Source organism: Actinia tenebrosa, unplaced genomic scaffold (genome assembly GCF_029948245.1).
Source record: "Actinia tenebrosa isolate PJP-AT-01 unplaced genomic scaffold, QUT_ActTen_1.0 PGA_scaffold4__44_contigs__length_22323623, whole genome shotgun sequence".
NCBI lineage: Eukaryota > Metazoa > Cnidaria > Anthozoa > Actiniaria > Actiniidae > Actinia > Actinia tenebrosa.
Window position 1 is genome coordinate 6618164 of NW_028292581.1, and position 14080 is coordinate 6632243.

Sequence of the window (14080 nt, forward strand, 5' to 3'; positions counted from 1 at the left end):
CTAATATAATTTGCTCTCTTGACATACAACCAAAAAGGAGGGCAGAAAAAGACTTCTGCTAGCAGGGAACCTCTCCCTCCCCCCATTTTTTGCCTCTGACACGCTTGGCCTGCACAGATATGTACTTGATAGTCTTTTACAGATATGAAATTTTAGTTGAAAGATTGTGTCTTACTGAGAATTACATTTCTTCTATCTACTTTAAAATGCAAAAAAAAAAAAAAAAAAAAAAAATTGTATTCAATTTTCCAGGAAAGAAACCAAAGCAGCACCTACGCAGCAAAACCTGGGAGGCTAGTAATGGAAGGACGTCACCTTCCTCTAGTGCAGCACCAGCTGGTAGTAATATTAAGAAACAAACAAGTTATGCACCAAAAAAGGATAGGGAAGCATTCCGTAATGCTCTTGTAAACATTATCATGTATGTAGCACAAGTGATATCTTGTTTAAGATACTAGGGACCTTAAGAATTGAGTGTTCCAAGGTCGATAGTGTGACTCTGTTTTTAAAGTGGCTTTTCATGTGCTTGCTTTTATCCTTAGCTTGTTCTCTCTAGGATGTGAAAATAACACCAACTGACAATCCAATGAGAATGGTAATGCCTAGAAAAATGGCATGTCCATAAAAAGCTGCTTTAAAAATGTCATCACGTTGTCACGTGAGCTCCCCCATTCTCAATTCTTGTTGCTTCTTGAGGTCCCTAATGACATACATGCTGACAAGTCATATTTTGTTGTTGAATAATACTGATGTTAAAATGGATTGTAATTAATTGACAGGCAAGATGAAAGTGCTCCCCTTCCAAGACCATCTTCAGCTGGAGCAGAACTACCTCCATTGGAGAGGACAGGTTCTCCCACTGCTGCAGAAAAAGATATCCTGGTAAGGGAGATATTATAAACCAGGGCTTTCAGATTTTCTATTCATTTCAAATTCAAGTGATAGTTGACTTGAGATAACCAGCTGTAAAAAGAAATTGCTACAGCTGTTGTTTGTCAGCACTTTAAAAAATACTACTTTGGACTTTTTCTTTCTTCAGCGTTACTATTACTACATCCATCATGGTATTGACACAGAGCATGTTGCCCCAATGGAGGATTCTTGGTTAGACCATGTGCTAAATCTAGTGCCTCCAGTACTAAAGGTACTAGTATATTGTTCCTTCAATACTAAACTGACTTAGTTAAAAATATTGGGTACTTTACTTACTTACTTCCCATTATGCCTAGCTGTCATGTAGAGCAGCAACAAAGGATTGGGTACTTTAATTAGGTTTATATTAACTAGGCAAATTAAATAGCTGCTGAAATTAGCTAACTTGCATTATTTCTGTAGGATGGCCTTGAAATATGTATAGAGAATCTCTCTGATGAGATGAAGGAAGATTACTTGTTGAGTGTCAAGAAAGCCATAGGTAAAGTGAAAAGCTTCCATCAGAAAACCTGAAGAATTCATATAATGACACTGAAGGCTAAGACTCAACAACTGATCAAGCAGGATCAAGTTTAACTTGTTTTTTTTTTACATGTATCTTTAGTTGACTTTGTACTCAAGGACCCAAGGGAGAAAGATGATGACAAAAAAGAAGAAGTTTTGGAACACAGAAAAGAGTAAGCCCTTGTTTTCTTCAATTTTTTTGTCAAATATTATATTAAATGCATTGAATAATATTATCAATCTTATAATAAGTATTGAGTGATTTTATACTCAGTTTTTGTTTAAATGTTTTTCAGATTGATGCAGGTTCCTAAGCCTTGGTACAGGTCTTACGTATCATCCAAAGTAGCAATGGATCAAGATTTGTTTGTTACTAACCCTACAATGGCAGCTGTGCTTGACCTTTGGCACAAAACCTACAGGTAAATCACAGACCTTTACTTTGTTTGAGTGGGAATTTTTTGGTACTGAGTTACACCCATTAATTCAACTGTTGGTATGCAATAACAATGAAAGGGCTTTCCATTGTTACCAGTATGGTATGTCATAACTTTGAAATGGCTTCCCATTGTGAGATGTATGGTATGCTTATGACATTAAAATGGCTTTCCATTGTTACCAGTATGATATGCCATAACATTGAAATGACTTCCCATTGTGATGCATATGGTATGCTATGAAATTGAAATTGCTTTCCATTGTTACCAGTGTGGTATGCCTGTTGTGAAAATTATGGTATGCTATGACATTGAAATGGTTTTCCATTGCTACTAGCACAGTGTGCTATAACACTGAAAGGGCTTTTATATGTTTCCACTAAGTGTTTTCAATCATAGCAATAAATAAATAATGTTTTATATCTTTGTCCATATAGATTTCTGAGGCTGGTTGATGTCAAGGATATTCAACTAAGGCCTGATGCTCTAGAGTTAGCACTCTTCCAGAATGTTGTTATGAGACACATTGAAATTGCTAAGGACACACTCTTAAAGAAGTAAGTTCATAACATGACTTCATAAACATGTACTTGGTGTAAAATAGGCAATACCAAACAAAAGCATTATCAATGTAGAGTCAAAGTGCAGGGTGTAGGAGACTCTGTTTTCCTTGCCGATTACTCAGGGACTGCAGAGCTAGGGGAACTAAGGGGCTCAGCAGTCCCTGTTACTCATTCATTTTTCTGCTCTAAGACACAGTTAATTGTGGTAAAACAGAATGGATTGAGTTCCACCACCATAGTTTATAGTAGGGAACTGGTTATAAAACCTGGCAAACTCAAAGGGACGATCTATTCCTATACATTTTGATGTTGAACAAATGACACACAATCAAAACAAATGTGGTGCTTGATAGCTATATCTTTGTATTTCTACCCCTCTATTAACTGTGCTGTCATACATGCCAATGTCTAAAACCATAGGAACTTATCAGACTATTCATCTTGTCACAGGTGGTTTCCAGAGGTTCAAAACATCTATTACCAAGGCAACAAGCGTAAACAGGTGCCTAGCAACCAGAACGCTAAAAGACTTGAAGCATTTTTCAATGCAGCTGCTGTGTTAATGACCAATCAGCTGCAAACCCTGGCGTTGGAATCTATTGAAGACTATACTAAACTCTTCTGTCCTCCTGCTGTAAGTACAGTACAAGTTGCCCCTAATCAACTTACCTCTTTCCATTGACCTCTTGCTGTGTTCCTTTTAATACTTCATTCCCCATCAGGGGTAGATCTAGGCAGGAGCAAAAGGGGGCTGTACCCACCCCCCACCCCTTCAGCCATATGTAGTTTTATTTGATCAAAGTAATGGTTTTACAGTAAAATTAGCTGTTACTTACAAGACAAGCAAAACTCGGTCAAGCACCCTACCCCCCTCCCTCACATTGTTAGCTGGTTCCACCACTGCCCATCCATCCTTGACCAGGTTAAAACCTGACTTCACTGGCTCTGAAGGAAAAAGAAGGAATGTCACTGCGATTCTCAATATACTGTGAACTCATACATTCAAGCAGCTTGTTGTGAAATTGGTTTTTCGCTGCTGCCACCAGTCCATAATGTCAAGGCACTGACTGATTATTTTTGATTGACAGCAGCAAATAACCAATTTCACAACAAGCTGTTGTTGCAGTAGCAGTCCCTACCTAATGCCCTGTTAGCAGGGTTCAGCATTGGTTTGTCGTGGGCGATGTCATCTGTACCAACACACTGAAACACTTTCTCCTTAGCAGATCCCCATAGCCATTGATAGATATTGCCTTTTACTTGAGTGTTTCAAAAAGTTTCATTTTCGCCGTCTACATTGAAAGCCTCTCTCATTTTCCTCTCTCTAGTCATCTGTGAGGGTCTTGGAACACCCAGGGTTCATAATGCGCCTCGTTCTTGAAGGAGACACTGTCAAATTTGAACCGGATTTTCAAGACTTTGAGGTAAGCAGCTAATATAAGATCTTTGAAATAGCTGGTGGGTGCCATTTGCATAATCTAGACATAGTCAATGGAGGGGCATTCCCCTTAGTTAACTATGTTCTAGATAATCATTTAATCGTTCCATTTTCAGGTTGTTCTGCTCAACGTTTATGATGTCATGATTAAAGCTGTCATGGTGGTCCCAAGAGTTGAAACCAAGCTTTACTCTGAATGGGTGAGTCTTGTGCTACAGTACATCTCTTCAGGAGTGGTGACAGTTGAAAATGGTGACTGACGTCATTCACACGGCGCGTCTGTTTTTTTGCATGCACAGATAATAGCAGTCCATCATTTTGGATTGTATCTTTGCTTTTGATCGTTTTAGTGCGGACAGGGCCTTACGGTGCACGGTGTGAATCGTATGAGCACACGGCAGTTGCATGGTTCGGATAGGTTTATTTTATTTTATTTAGCTAAAGACTTTTATAATCAACATTTATTCCACAGTCTGGAATCAAGAAGACCTTAAAACCAGTAATATCAGAGGAAATCGTCAACGAGGCAAAAGAAAAAGTAAGTCATACCATCATTAGGTAGCCGATTACTTCAAAACAGCGCGCACTCGTTTTTTATATGACGCTTCAACAAGGAAGAATAATAGCTTGTTAAGATTTTAGGCCAATAGAAGTAATGCCACACAACTAAAGATATAGAGTACAAGAAAGTACTTGAGTTGAAAAGATGGCACTCGCTGTTTATTGTAGCCTGCTTAGCAGCTCTCTGTCTGGTCTGACCAAGGACAGATGGTCGCTAATCAGGCTATATTTACAGCCTTGATGCTGAAAACCATATCCAGCTTTGACGCACCCACTAGGAAATACTCCTTCTTCCCCGATAACAATATACACATATTTCGAAAAACATTTTCGGTCGGTGATCTGAAACCTAAGACCGAGTAACACGCTGCAAAATGTATTCACAGCCGAACAACGCAGTTTCCTATTAGATTGGCACTGTTTATGAAGCATGATAGAAATGGGCTTTCTCTTGTTTTAACCCAAGAAAACATAAAAGCTCAGAAATTCTGATTAGTCTCAGATCGCCCATGTAAGATCTCCGAGCGACAAGGTTTTTTGGAATAGGTGTATATGCATGTCGGACTGATATAAAGTGTGCGAGGAACAGAATCAGGATATTTGATTGGCTGATGCATTTGGTCTTGTAGGTACGTGAGGTAATCGTTCGTGAGATGGCAGGTCCAAAGGAACATCTCAAGTACTACGATAAATACAAGGACCTTATTTCTAAAAAGGTAACTGAACGTGGCTGCATGATGTGGTCCATATATGCTTCACCCATTGTACCCTTGCCAACCATAGAGTCCCCAGTAGCTCAGTGGTTAGAGCATCCGACTAGTCAGAGAGTCATGGGTTCGATTCCCGTCTGGGGCTCAGATCTTTCTGAGTCAGACGTTCTTCCAATCTTGTCTACTTTCATATGTTATTCTATTCTATTCCTTTAACGTAACTGAACTCGTCTGTTTTTCGCTAAGCATCACTTCCAAACGTCTGATTCATTGAATCGTTATCAGAATAAGAATTTGGGCCTACACACCCGATAGCCACCATCAACACAGGTCTTTGAGTGTATCAACAGTTTCATGAAAAATGTTGTTACGCTTAATATCGCTTCATCATCGGTAAAACAGCCTTTAACGTGTGATAGTGGCAAAAGAGTGTGATACTAAAACAATAGCTCAACGCTTTCTTCTTAACGCTTTCTTCTTGTTTGTTTTGGTTTTTAATTCCAACAAATTACAACTGACTTCGACTCACTCTCTAACTACTCGACTGAAGCACACAAAGGCGCCAGGACCGGGCACCGCTAAAGAGGGGCGGATGAGTGAATCTGGGGGTGGCATAGAAGCAGAGGAGGGGGTAGAGGTCGGAGACGTGGGTGTCTGATGGCGGGAGAAGGGTTAATGGGTTGGAGGAAGGCGAAGGGCATAAGTGGGCGGTAGTGGTACTGTGTGAGGTAATGGGTGAGCGAAGGGGGTGGGGGCGAATTGCGGAGAATGCAGTAGGAAAAAGGGAGAAAGGAAAGGCCAATGTTGGAGAGGCTTGGGGATCTGATATGCGGGGCAGCGTCAGGGGAAGGGGGGGGAGGGGTGAGGGAAGGAGACGGGTGGGGAAGGAGGGGGCAGCAGGAGATCCGGAGTGTATGGGACAATGGGAGATGTTTGAGGACGGAGGACAGGTGTAAGAACAGCTATGGTCGGCGGGTATAGGTGTGGAGGAGGATAGTAGTAGAGGAAACGGGATTGGTGGAATAACGGTAAGCGGGTCGTGAAAAATGGATGTAAGGAGAGCGGATAGTGAGGAGGGTGGAGTGGAGGAATTAGGGGTAGCGTGGGGTTGGGAGTTGGCAGATAATGAGGGGGTTGCAAAGATTAGTGAAATGGTGGTCGATAGTGAAAGCTGTAGTCATGATGGCGGAAGAGTGAGGTGGAAAGCGTGGGCGTGGTATGGGTATGATCAGGAGGATGGGACGAAATGAGTGCATAGAAAACAGGGGGTGAGGAGGAGAAATGTGGAGGGAGGGGGAATTTAGGATGAAGAATTAAGAGGGATGTAGGGGTCTGTGGTATAAGTCTCTGAAAGGATACAGGGAAGAGAGTAGTGGGGGCGTAGATGTGGGTGGTGGTTGGTGTTGCGGGGGATGGGGGGCGGTGGCGGGGTTAATAGTGAGGGTGGGTGACGGTCGGTGAGGTGGAGCGGGGGGAAGGAATGGTAGGGGGTGCGAGGAGGGAGAGAAGTTTGCGTGGTAAGAGGTAGGGGGGGGGTGGACAAAGTATGCGGGGGGCCTTGGAGTGGGGGAGAGTGGGTGGGGGAAGGTGGGGAGGCCAAGTTTTGGGGAAGGTACGGACTCGGAGAGGTACCTCGGTATGAAGGTAGGATGGACGGTGATTGAATTATTAGTATGACGGTGGAGCCTAGGGCAGTAAGATGACAGGTGACCTGTGTGGGGGCGTATATGGTGCATAGATTCGAGAATGAAAGGGCAGGGTTAATAGCTGGGAAAGAAGAAAGTAAACTGACATACTATTGAGTTAGCGGGTGGGTCGGTGGAGGGTAGAGAGGGTGTGGGAGGTGCGCAGAGAGAGATGTGGAGGGATTGGGGTGCATGTTGGGTGCAGAGAGGAGAATTTGGGTGGGATGAGAAACGGAGAAAGGCACAACGGAGGCAATAGGGAAATATTACGAGTATGGCCTTCCAGAGATTAGGATGAGGAGGGTGAAGGGCGGAGCGGGCCTCAATTGGCACGGAGGTGTTGAGAGAGTGGAAAGTGAGGTGCGGGCTAGGGAGGGGGTGGAGAGGAGGGGAACAGTGTATAAGGGGATTAAGGAGCAGGAAAAGGAGTAAAATTGTGCTATCATTTGGCGAGGTTAAGTGGAGGTGAGCAAAGAAGGTAAGATAGTATACTTGGGATAAAACAATGAATGGGAGAGTATAAAATAGGAATGAGTGGTGCAGGAGGGGATGGAGGGCTGGACAGGTGGGGCGGGTGGAGGTAGCGGAACGCGTGGGGTAAATGATGGTAATTCAAAGGTGAGGAGTAATAATAAAATGGGATAGGGGAAGCGCGACGAAAGGAGGGAACTTTAGGGAAGTGCTGTGAGTGAGGGGTGGGGTGGAGTGTGAGAGGCGCGGTGTGGGAACGGAAGGGGTAGGAGTTGTGCAAACTGGGCGTAGTATTTTGGGATGGTTGGTCGAAGGTATGGTGGTAGAGGTGGTGGAGGAGTAGAAGTAAGGAGTCGGTTGTAGGATTTACAAACTAGGTGGGAGGGGATGAGAGGTGGAGATGGTCCTGGTAGTTGAATGAAAAAGGAAGGTTAGGGGAATGGGAAGGGATGTCGTGAGGACTCGGATCGAAGGGCGGATTGTGCGTGTGAATTTGGAGGGGGTGAAGGTGAGGAAATGAACAGAAGGAGAGTACGGATTTGAGCGCGATGTCAAGGGGGCGGGGTGAAAGACTAAACGAGTGGGGGGGTAAGGTGTTGGTGTGGGAGGATGCTGTGGGCGTGATGGGGTGAGGAGCCGTGAAGCCGGACCGGACCTGGGGGGACTTAAGGTATATGAGCGGGAATGACAAGGAAGGGTGGGGCGGGGGGTATCGGGTGGTACATTCGGGGAAGAGGAAGCGAGGTGGGGTTAGGGGAAGTGTGAAGGTTGAAGTGTAGTGTAATGGGGAATGACAACGGGGGGAAGAAATGTGGTGGATGGGCAAGAAGAGGTTAGGTACTGATCTGAAACAGGTCAAGGCTGGGTGGAAGATGGTGACACGGAGATAGAAGGGAGCATGGGGGAGGTGTGTGAGTGGATATGGGTATAATTAGAGTGAGGGAGGTAGAGGAGCGAGATGCGGGACAACAGGGGAGAGGAGAAGGGAGTTAGTGTTGGAGTTGGGGATGAAGAGGGAGGGAATAGGATGGGATTGATGGTAGGGGGGCCAGAGGGGTGGGGGAGGGGAGAGTGGGAAAGAAACTAGAGAGTGAGCAGGATTCTGGAGAGAGCATTAAAAGATAAAGAGAACGAGGGGTGGATGGTGGGGTTGCGGTGAAAGGCAGATGGGAGAGAAGCAGAGTGGAGGGCGGAAGATATGGTTGTAAGGTAGGGGGGGGTGTGGGAAGCAGTGGTCCATGGAAGAGAGCGGGTTGGGAAAAGATGAGGGAGGGAACGATGGTGCGAACAAGAGCGGGGCGGAGTTGGTTGGAAGTCTAGTGAGGGAGAGGGGAAAGAGGGGTTGGTGACGGGTGGGAAGGGATTGGAGAGGTGATAGGCATATAGGGGAATGAAGGAAGTGATGGACGAAATGGGATTAGCAGCCCAGTCCCATGATATCACGCAACATTACAAGAGTTTAGGTATAATAATTTTGAAAACATTTCGATGAGCCAACATAGTCATTTTGATAGGAGGCCCAAAAAATCCGTATCGTACTTCATTAGCTCATTTTCGACCATGTCATCGGGGTATTAAGTCTTAGCCTGGTGGCGATTCATTGCTTATTATTCTTTTCTCTTTTAATCTTAACGCCCAATTTTTCAGGCCAACGCTGATGTGGAACAGTTCCTTCTCGAAGGTCACAAATTCAATCGGTTTGCGAAGGTATTTGTTAGCGATATTGCGTATAGATTTTAGTCATTAATACAAAGCATATAAACATAATGCAGAGTCTAACCTGATTTTCAGGTCCAAGTGGTGGGTCTCCCCCTGGGTCTGAAACTCAGGTTCTATAGCGTCCTATTTTCATTTTGTTTTCAAATCTCTGTAGGAAGTGGAAAGGTTTGCAAAGCTGGTCGATGACATCCAGTACAATTCTCGAAAGGTAAACTATATGATATAGAATGCGCGTCTTGATAGACTTCTCTGGCAGCGTCTTAATAATACTTAATTGTTACTTAGTAACCTTGGCTAAAGGTTACTAAGTGATATATGCTTAAAAGATTCGTACATGTTTGAAATTTAACGGCACGGCACGGTCACTGGGTGGAATTGAATGCAGAATGCATCATTTAATCTGTATTTGTCTGGTTTCAGGTGGTTCGAGTTGGGATGTTTGAACTTCACTGTGACGAGTTGGTCAGAGCCCTGGCCAAACGAGCTGAGGGTTTGCGCACCAAACTGCTACAGAGAATGGCCAAGGAGCATCAAGTTTTGAATAAGAAGTACGGAACTCCATTGTTCATAGAAAAACGTCTGCAACTTTCTTTGACTATTACGGGATGTACTGATACATATTGATATACTGATTATGTTTGGTTGCTATTACAATAGGCTTTGCGAGGAGTACGAAAAAATAGCAGAAAAGGCGCTCACTTCTCCTGCCAACACAGAACACCTCATGGAACTGAAAGTGAGTATATTATTTTTTGTCTCAAATAAGTAATTCTCTGCAACGAAAATTTAAATGGATTCAGAACATCCACGTGTACAGGGAAACACTTTCTCACGGATCACGGAAAGTAGAATTTCTTTGAAAGCATTGCTTCATTTAATTGCGCCAAACAGTTGCAGAGGCGGAGAGATGATTTATTCTCGTGGGTGTGTGAAATGTTACGCACAATAGCTGTCTTCACCCTTGGGATTGTCGTCGCGGCAAAGTCGTTTTTCACAATAAAACACAATGATGTCAAGAGCACGTGCTCAAAGAATTCCCTGGCTTTACTTGACGTTCCCAAACTTCATACTTTGTAGCGACAGCAAATTGCACGTTTACGTACGCGCTTGAAAATGGAGCGTAATATGAAAAATGCCTGCTAGCTCATTATAAGGTTTTGACATTATATGGTCAAATGCTTGTGTTATCACACCTAGGGTCTATACTGATCATATACTGTTGCATTAACTATGTTTTGACATTATATGTTCAAATGCTTGTGTTATCACACCTAGGGTCTATACTGATCATATACTGTTGCATTAACTATGTTTTGACATAATATGGTCAAATGCTTGTGTTATCACACCTAGGGTCTATACTGATCATATACTGTTGCATTAACTATGTTTTGACATAATATGGTCAAATGCTTGTGTTATCACACCTAGGGTCTATACAGATCATATACTGTTGCATTAACTATGTTTTGACATTATATGTTCAAATGTTTGGGTTATCACAACTAAGGTCCATACTGATCATATACTGTTGCATTAACTATGTTTTGACATTATATGGTCATATATCTGCAGTGCCACACCTAGGGTCCATACTGATCATATACCGTTGCATTAACTATGTTTTGACATTATATGGTCAAATGTTTGCGTTAACACACCTAGGGTCTATACTGATCTAATACTGTTGCATTGATTCTGCAGAACTATATAGAACAAGTGGAAAATGAAACCATCTTTGACCTGGAAAAAAGACTCATAGAAACTAAAAACAGGCTGGGATTTTTGGTAAGACTCGATTCCATAGTAAAAGACATGTAAAAATTGTATGATCCGAATATTTATCCTAGTGTTGTTTTACAGGTTGATTACGCGTCGTTCTCGCCTGCTGACATGCGTTTGAATAACAGTGTCTTCCAGTGGCATTTCAGAATGCCTGAAGTATTCGAGGAACACAAGAAGATCGTAAATGCTAATCGCCTTCAGTATGAAAACAGTCTCAAGGTAATTGCTTTTTGGGGGGGGGGGGGGGGCATGTGCTTTGTGAAAGCTTTATTTGACACCTTACATGAGATAGATAAACGAGGGCGTAGGTTTCATGAGAGAACATAGCGCGCGTGCGCTTTTCATTGCGCCATTTTGAGGTAAGAATGAAAGTTTTTTAAATTTGTATAGTAAGATGTAAATAAAATTTTATATTTGCCCGCTGTGTTGTGTGCAGTTATAGATAACTTGGAAGTTGGCAAAATAGTGTTGGAGAAGTGTTGACAATATTCTCGCGTTCTGCCATGCAATCCCCGCGCGTTCTGTCTTTTTCTTCATCGATTACATGCTATTAACAATAATAATAGTTATGGATTTGATCTTAACTACCATCGTCCTTTTCCATAGATGCGTCGTGAACGCTTCGTGGAGGAGCTGGACAGTTACTCCAAACAACTCGAGGAGTTCCAGACATTTGGTGACATGTCTGAAGTACCAAAATACCTGAAAAAGGCACAGGCCTTGAATCAACGCTTAGAAAGCGCTGCAGACAAGGTAATAGATTCTAGGGACCCGTCATTGACTGATGATTTAACGAAACAAAATTTCTGAGGCAGTACGTCTCTTGTGCATTTTAGTTTCTTTATTGTTTCGAACCTTAGCAAAATATTTTTTTGTTTAGATTACCACATTCAATGTTGAGGAAGAAGCGTTCGGCTGGGACGTGACGTCATATCCACAACGCCAACAGCTTATGAACACTCTTAATCCTTACTTAAAACTCTACGAAACTACAGTAGAATTCCAAACCAAATATAAGTAAGTATGGGTCAAATGTTTACATGTCCTTCAGATATGTGATGAGAATTTACGGTTCCATACTATTTTATTCGCTATGAACTTTGAAGTTCTTTTCTGAGATGGACCACCAAGGTGCGTTCTAGCTTGGGTACAAACAACACCATGCAAGACATGCATGGTGAACAAAAGACGTTTGTACCAAAGCTAGACCACAATGTACCATGATGTTCTCTTTCTATGGGTCTATGAATGGTCTATGAATGCTCATTTGACCTGTTCGCCTCGGAGGGAGAAGAATTCTAACATTGCATATTTCACGTCATCAGAGAATGGATGGAAGGACCTTGGGGAAGCATCGACCCAGACAAAGTAGAAGTTGAAGTAGGAAACTACTGGAGGAGTTTGTACAAACTGGAGAAGCAGTTGAATGATGTGCCATCCTCACAGAAGATTGCCGTAAGGGTAAGGAAACCCAGTCTTTATACTATACTGTGGAGTTCCACACAGTTTGGTTATAGGTCCTCTATGTGATAAATTCAACCGTATGTTTTTTTTTAACGTAAAGAAACGAGGAATTGTGATAAACAGTGTCCCTGTTATCAGATACAGGATATTTGCCCTTCATGTGTAATTCGTTTATTCTTGACTGTTCATCACGCTTGTTAGTGAGACCTATGCTTAACATGCATTGAGTAATACTTGATGGAATAAGCACTTATCACATACAATATTATTTTCATGAAATGTAATTGGGTGTACCTCATCGCTCGTTTATTGGTCCTTTATAAAATGCATTTAGTTAAATATGGAGTTTTGTGAACGCATTAACAACAACAACAACATGTTTATGATTTACTTGCAACTCGCACGTATGAAAATTATCTTCAAGATGGAACCAAACTGTGGTGTTCTTCACAGCTTGGTTTTGGGACCTATACAATTCATGATTTTAGTTTTATGAATAATCACAAATATTCTTTTCTATCAGATGAAAACCAAAGTGGAAGAATTCAAAGAATACATGCCATTAGTACAAGTCGTGTTCAACCCTGGATTGCGTGATCGTCACTGGGAACAGATGTCAGAGATCCTTGGCTTCCCGCTCAAGCCAGATGAGGACATGAACCTCGCCAAGATGACTGAAATGAACTTAGAGCCGTATTTGAAGAACTTTGAGACCATTAGCGAGGCTGCTAGCAAGGAGTTCTCTCTTGAGAAAGCCATGGAAAAGATGGTTGGAGAATGGGATGCAGTGAGTAGGAGTCAATGTACTTTTTTGACCACAAAAAAAAAACCAGACCAGTTCTGTCGTAAGAAAATATACTCAGGAGTAATCACTTTAAATCGCCAATCATTTAACGAAAACATCTCATCCACTGGCTAGACTGGTTGTAAGGGAAATTATCGTGGCTTTCAACCAGAGGAAATCGGCTCTGTTGCACATTTGAAGGTTTAAGCGAGGTTCAAATCTACGCATTTGAATAGTCGTGAAAACTACATGAACACCCAAACATGACAACAATGACAACTGGGTGCCCATTCTTTATATGTTTTTAAAAGAAATTACACGAGTTTATAAAATAGAAAAAGGTTAGCTGCTACTGTTATAGGCCAACAAAAACATCCTTTTAACGTTGATGTTTTGGTGGTTTTGTTTTCTAGGTGGAGTTTGTAATGATACCTTATCGTGAAACAGGCACCTGTATTCTGTCATCTATTGATGACATACAGACACTACTTGATGATCAGATCGTCAAGACACAGACCATGCGAGGTTCACCATTCATTAAACCATTTGAGAATGAAATCAGGTATGGCTACTAGAAATGATGCTGACAGTAACTACGGTGCATGTTATTGAAAGGGGCTGCTTATCATTACATCATTATATTTACCGATTTGGCTTAAATGTTGTCCATACATTTATTTATTGATCCATCCATCCATCCATCTCTCTCCCTTCCTTTCTTCACTCCATCCATCCACCCATTTTGCTCCGTTCTGTCCTCTTCCTTCTTTCCTTCCTTGGCTTCCTTCCTTATTTCTGTCCGTCCGCCAATCCCATCCCATCCCATCCCTACCTATCCCATCCATCCATCCATCCATCCCATCCATCCATCCATCCATCCATCCATCCATCCATCCATCCATCCATCCATCCATCCATCCATCCATCCATCCATCCATCCATCCATCCATCCATCCATCCATCAATCCATCCATCAATCCTTCCATTCATCCCATCTCATCCATCCACCATTTCCCCACGCTCTGT

The 14080-nt window shown here is 42.5% G+C and overlaps 1 protein-coding gene across 1 annotated transcript in view; it reads left to right on the top strand.

Moving 5' to 3' along the window:
• The window catches only part of LOC116288074 (dynein axonemal heavy chain 7), a 54286-nt gene that overhangs the window by 2003 nt on the left and 38203 nt on the right, over positions 1-14080 (top strand). Inside the window, exons 3-25 of the mRNA XM_031694792.2 lie at positions 253-421; positions 780-882; positions 1040-1144; positions 1336-1414; positions 1538-1610; positions 1734-1859; positions 2312-2431; positions 2888-3071; positions 3766-3861; positions 3992-4075; positions 4348-4413; positions 5066-5152; positions 8950-9009; positions 9176-9229; positions 9442-9569; positions 9679-9757; positions 10726-10809; positions 10885-11025; positions 11413-11559; positions 11687-11823; positions 12132-12267; positions 12794-13057; positions 13468-13616. Coding sequence (XP_031550652.2) covers positions 253-421; positions 780-882; positions 1040-1144; positions 1336-1414; positions 1538-1610; positions 1734-1859; positions 2312-2431; positions 2888-3071; positions 3766-3861; positions 3992-4075; positions 4348-4413; positions 5066-5152; positions 8950-9009; positions 9176-9229; positions 9442-9569; positions 9679-9757; positions 10726-10809; positions 10885-11025; positions 11413-11559; positions 11687-11823; positions 12132-12267; positions 12794-13057; positions 13468-13616 — 2671 coding nt within the window. The remainder of the gene's footprint in view (positions 1-252; positions 422-779; positions 883-1039; positions 1145-1335; positions 1415-1537; positions 1611-1733; positions 1860-2311; positions 2432-2887; positions 3072-3765; positions 3862-3991; positions 4076-4347; positions 4414-5065; positions 5153-8949; positions 9010-9175; positions 9230-9441; positions 9570-9678; positions 9758-10725; positions 10810-10884; positions 11026-11412; positions 11560-11686; positions 11824-12131; positions 12268-12793; positions 13058-13467; positions 13617-14080) is intronic.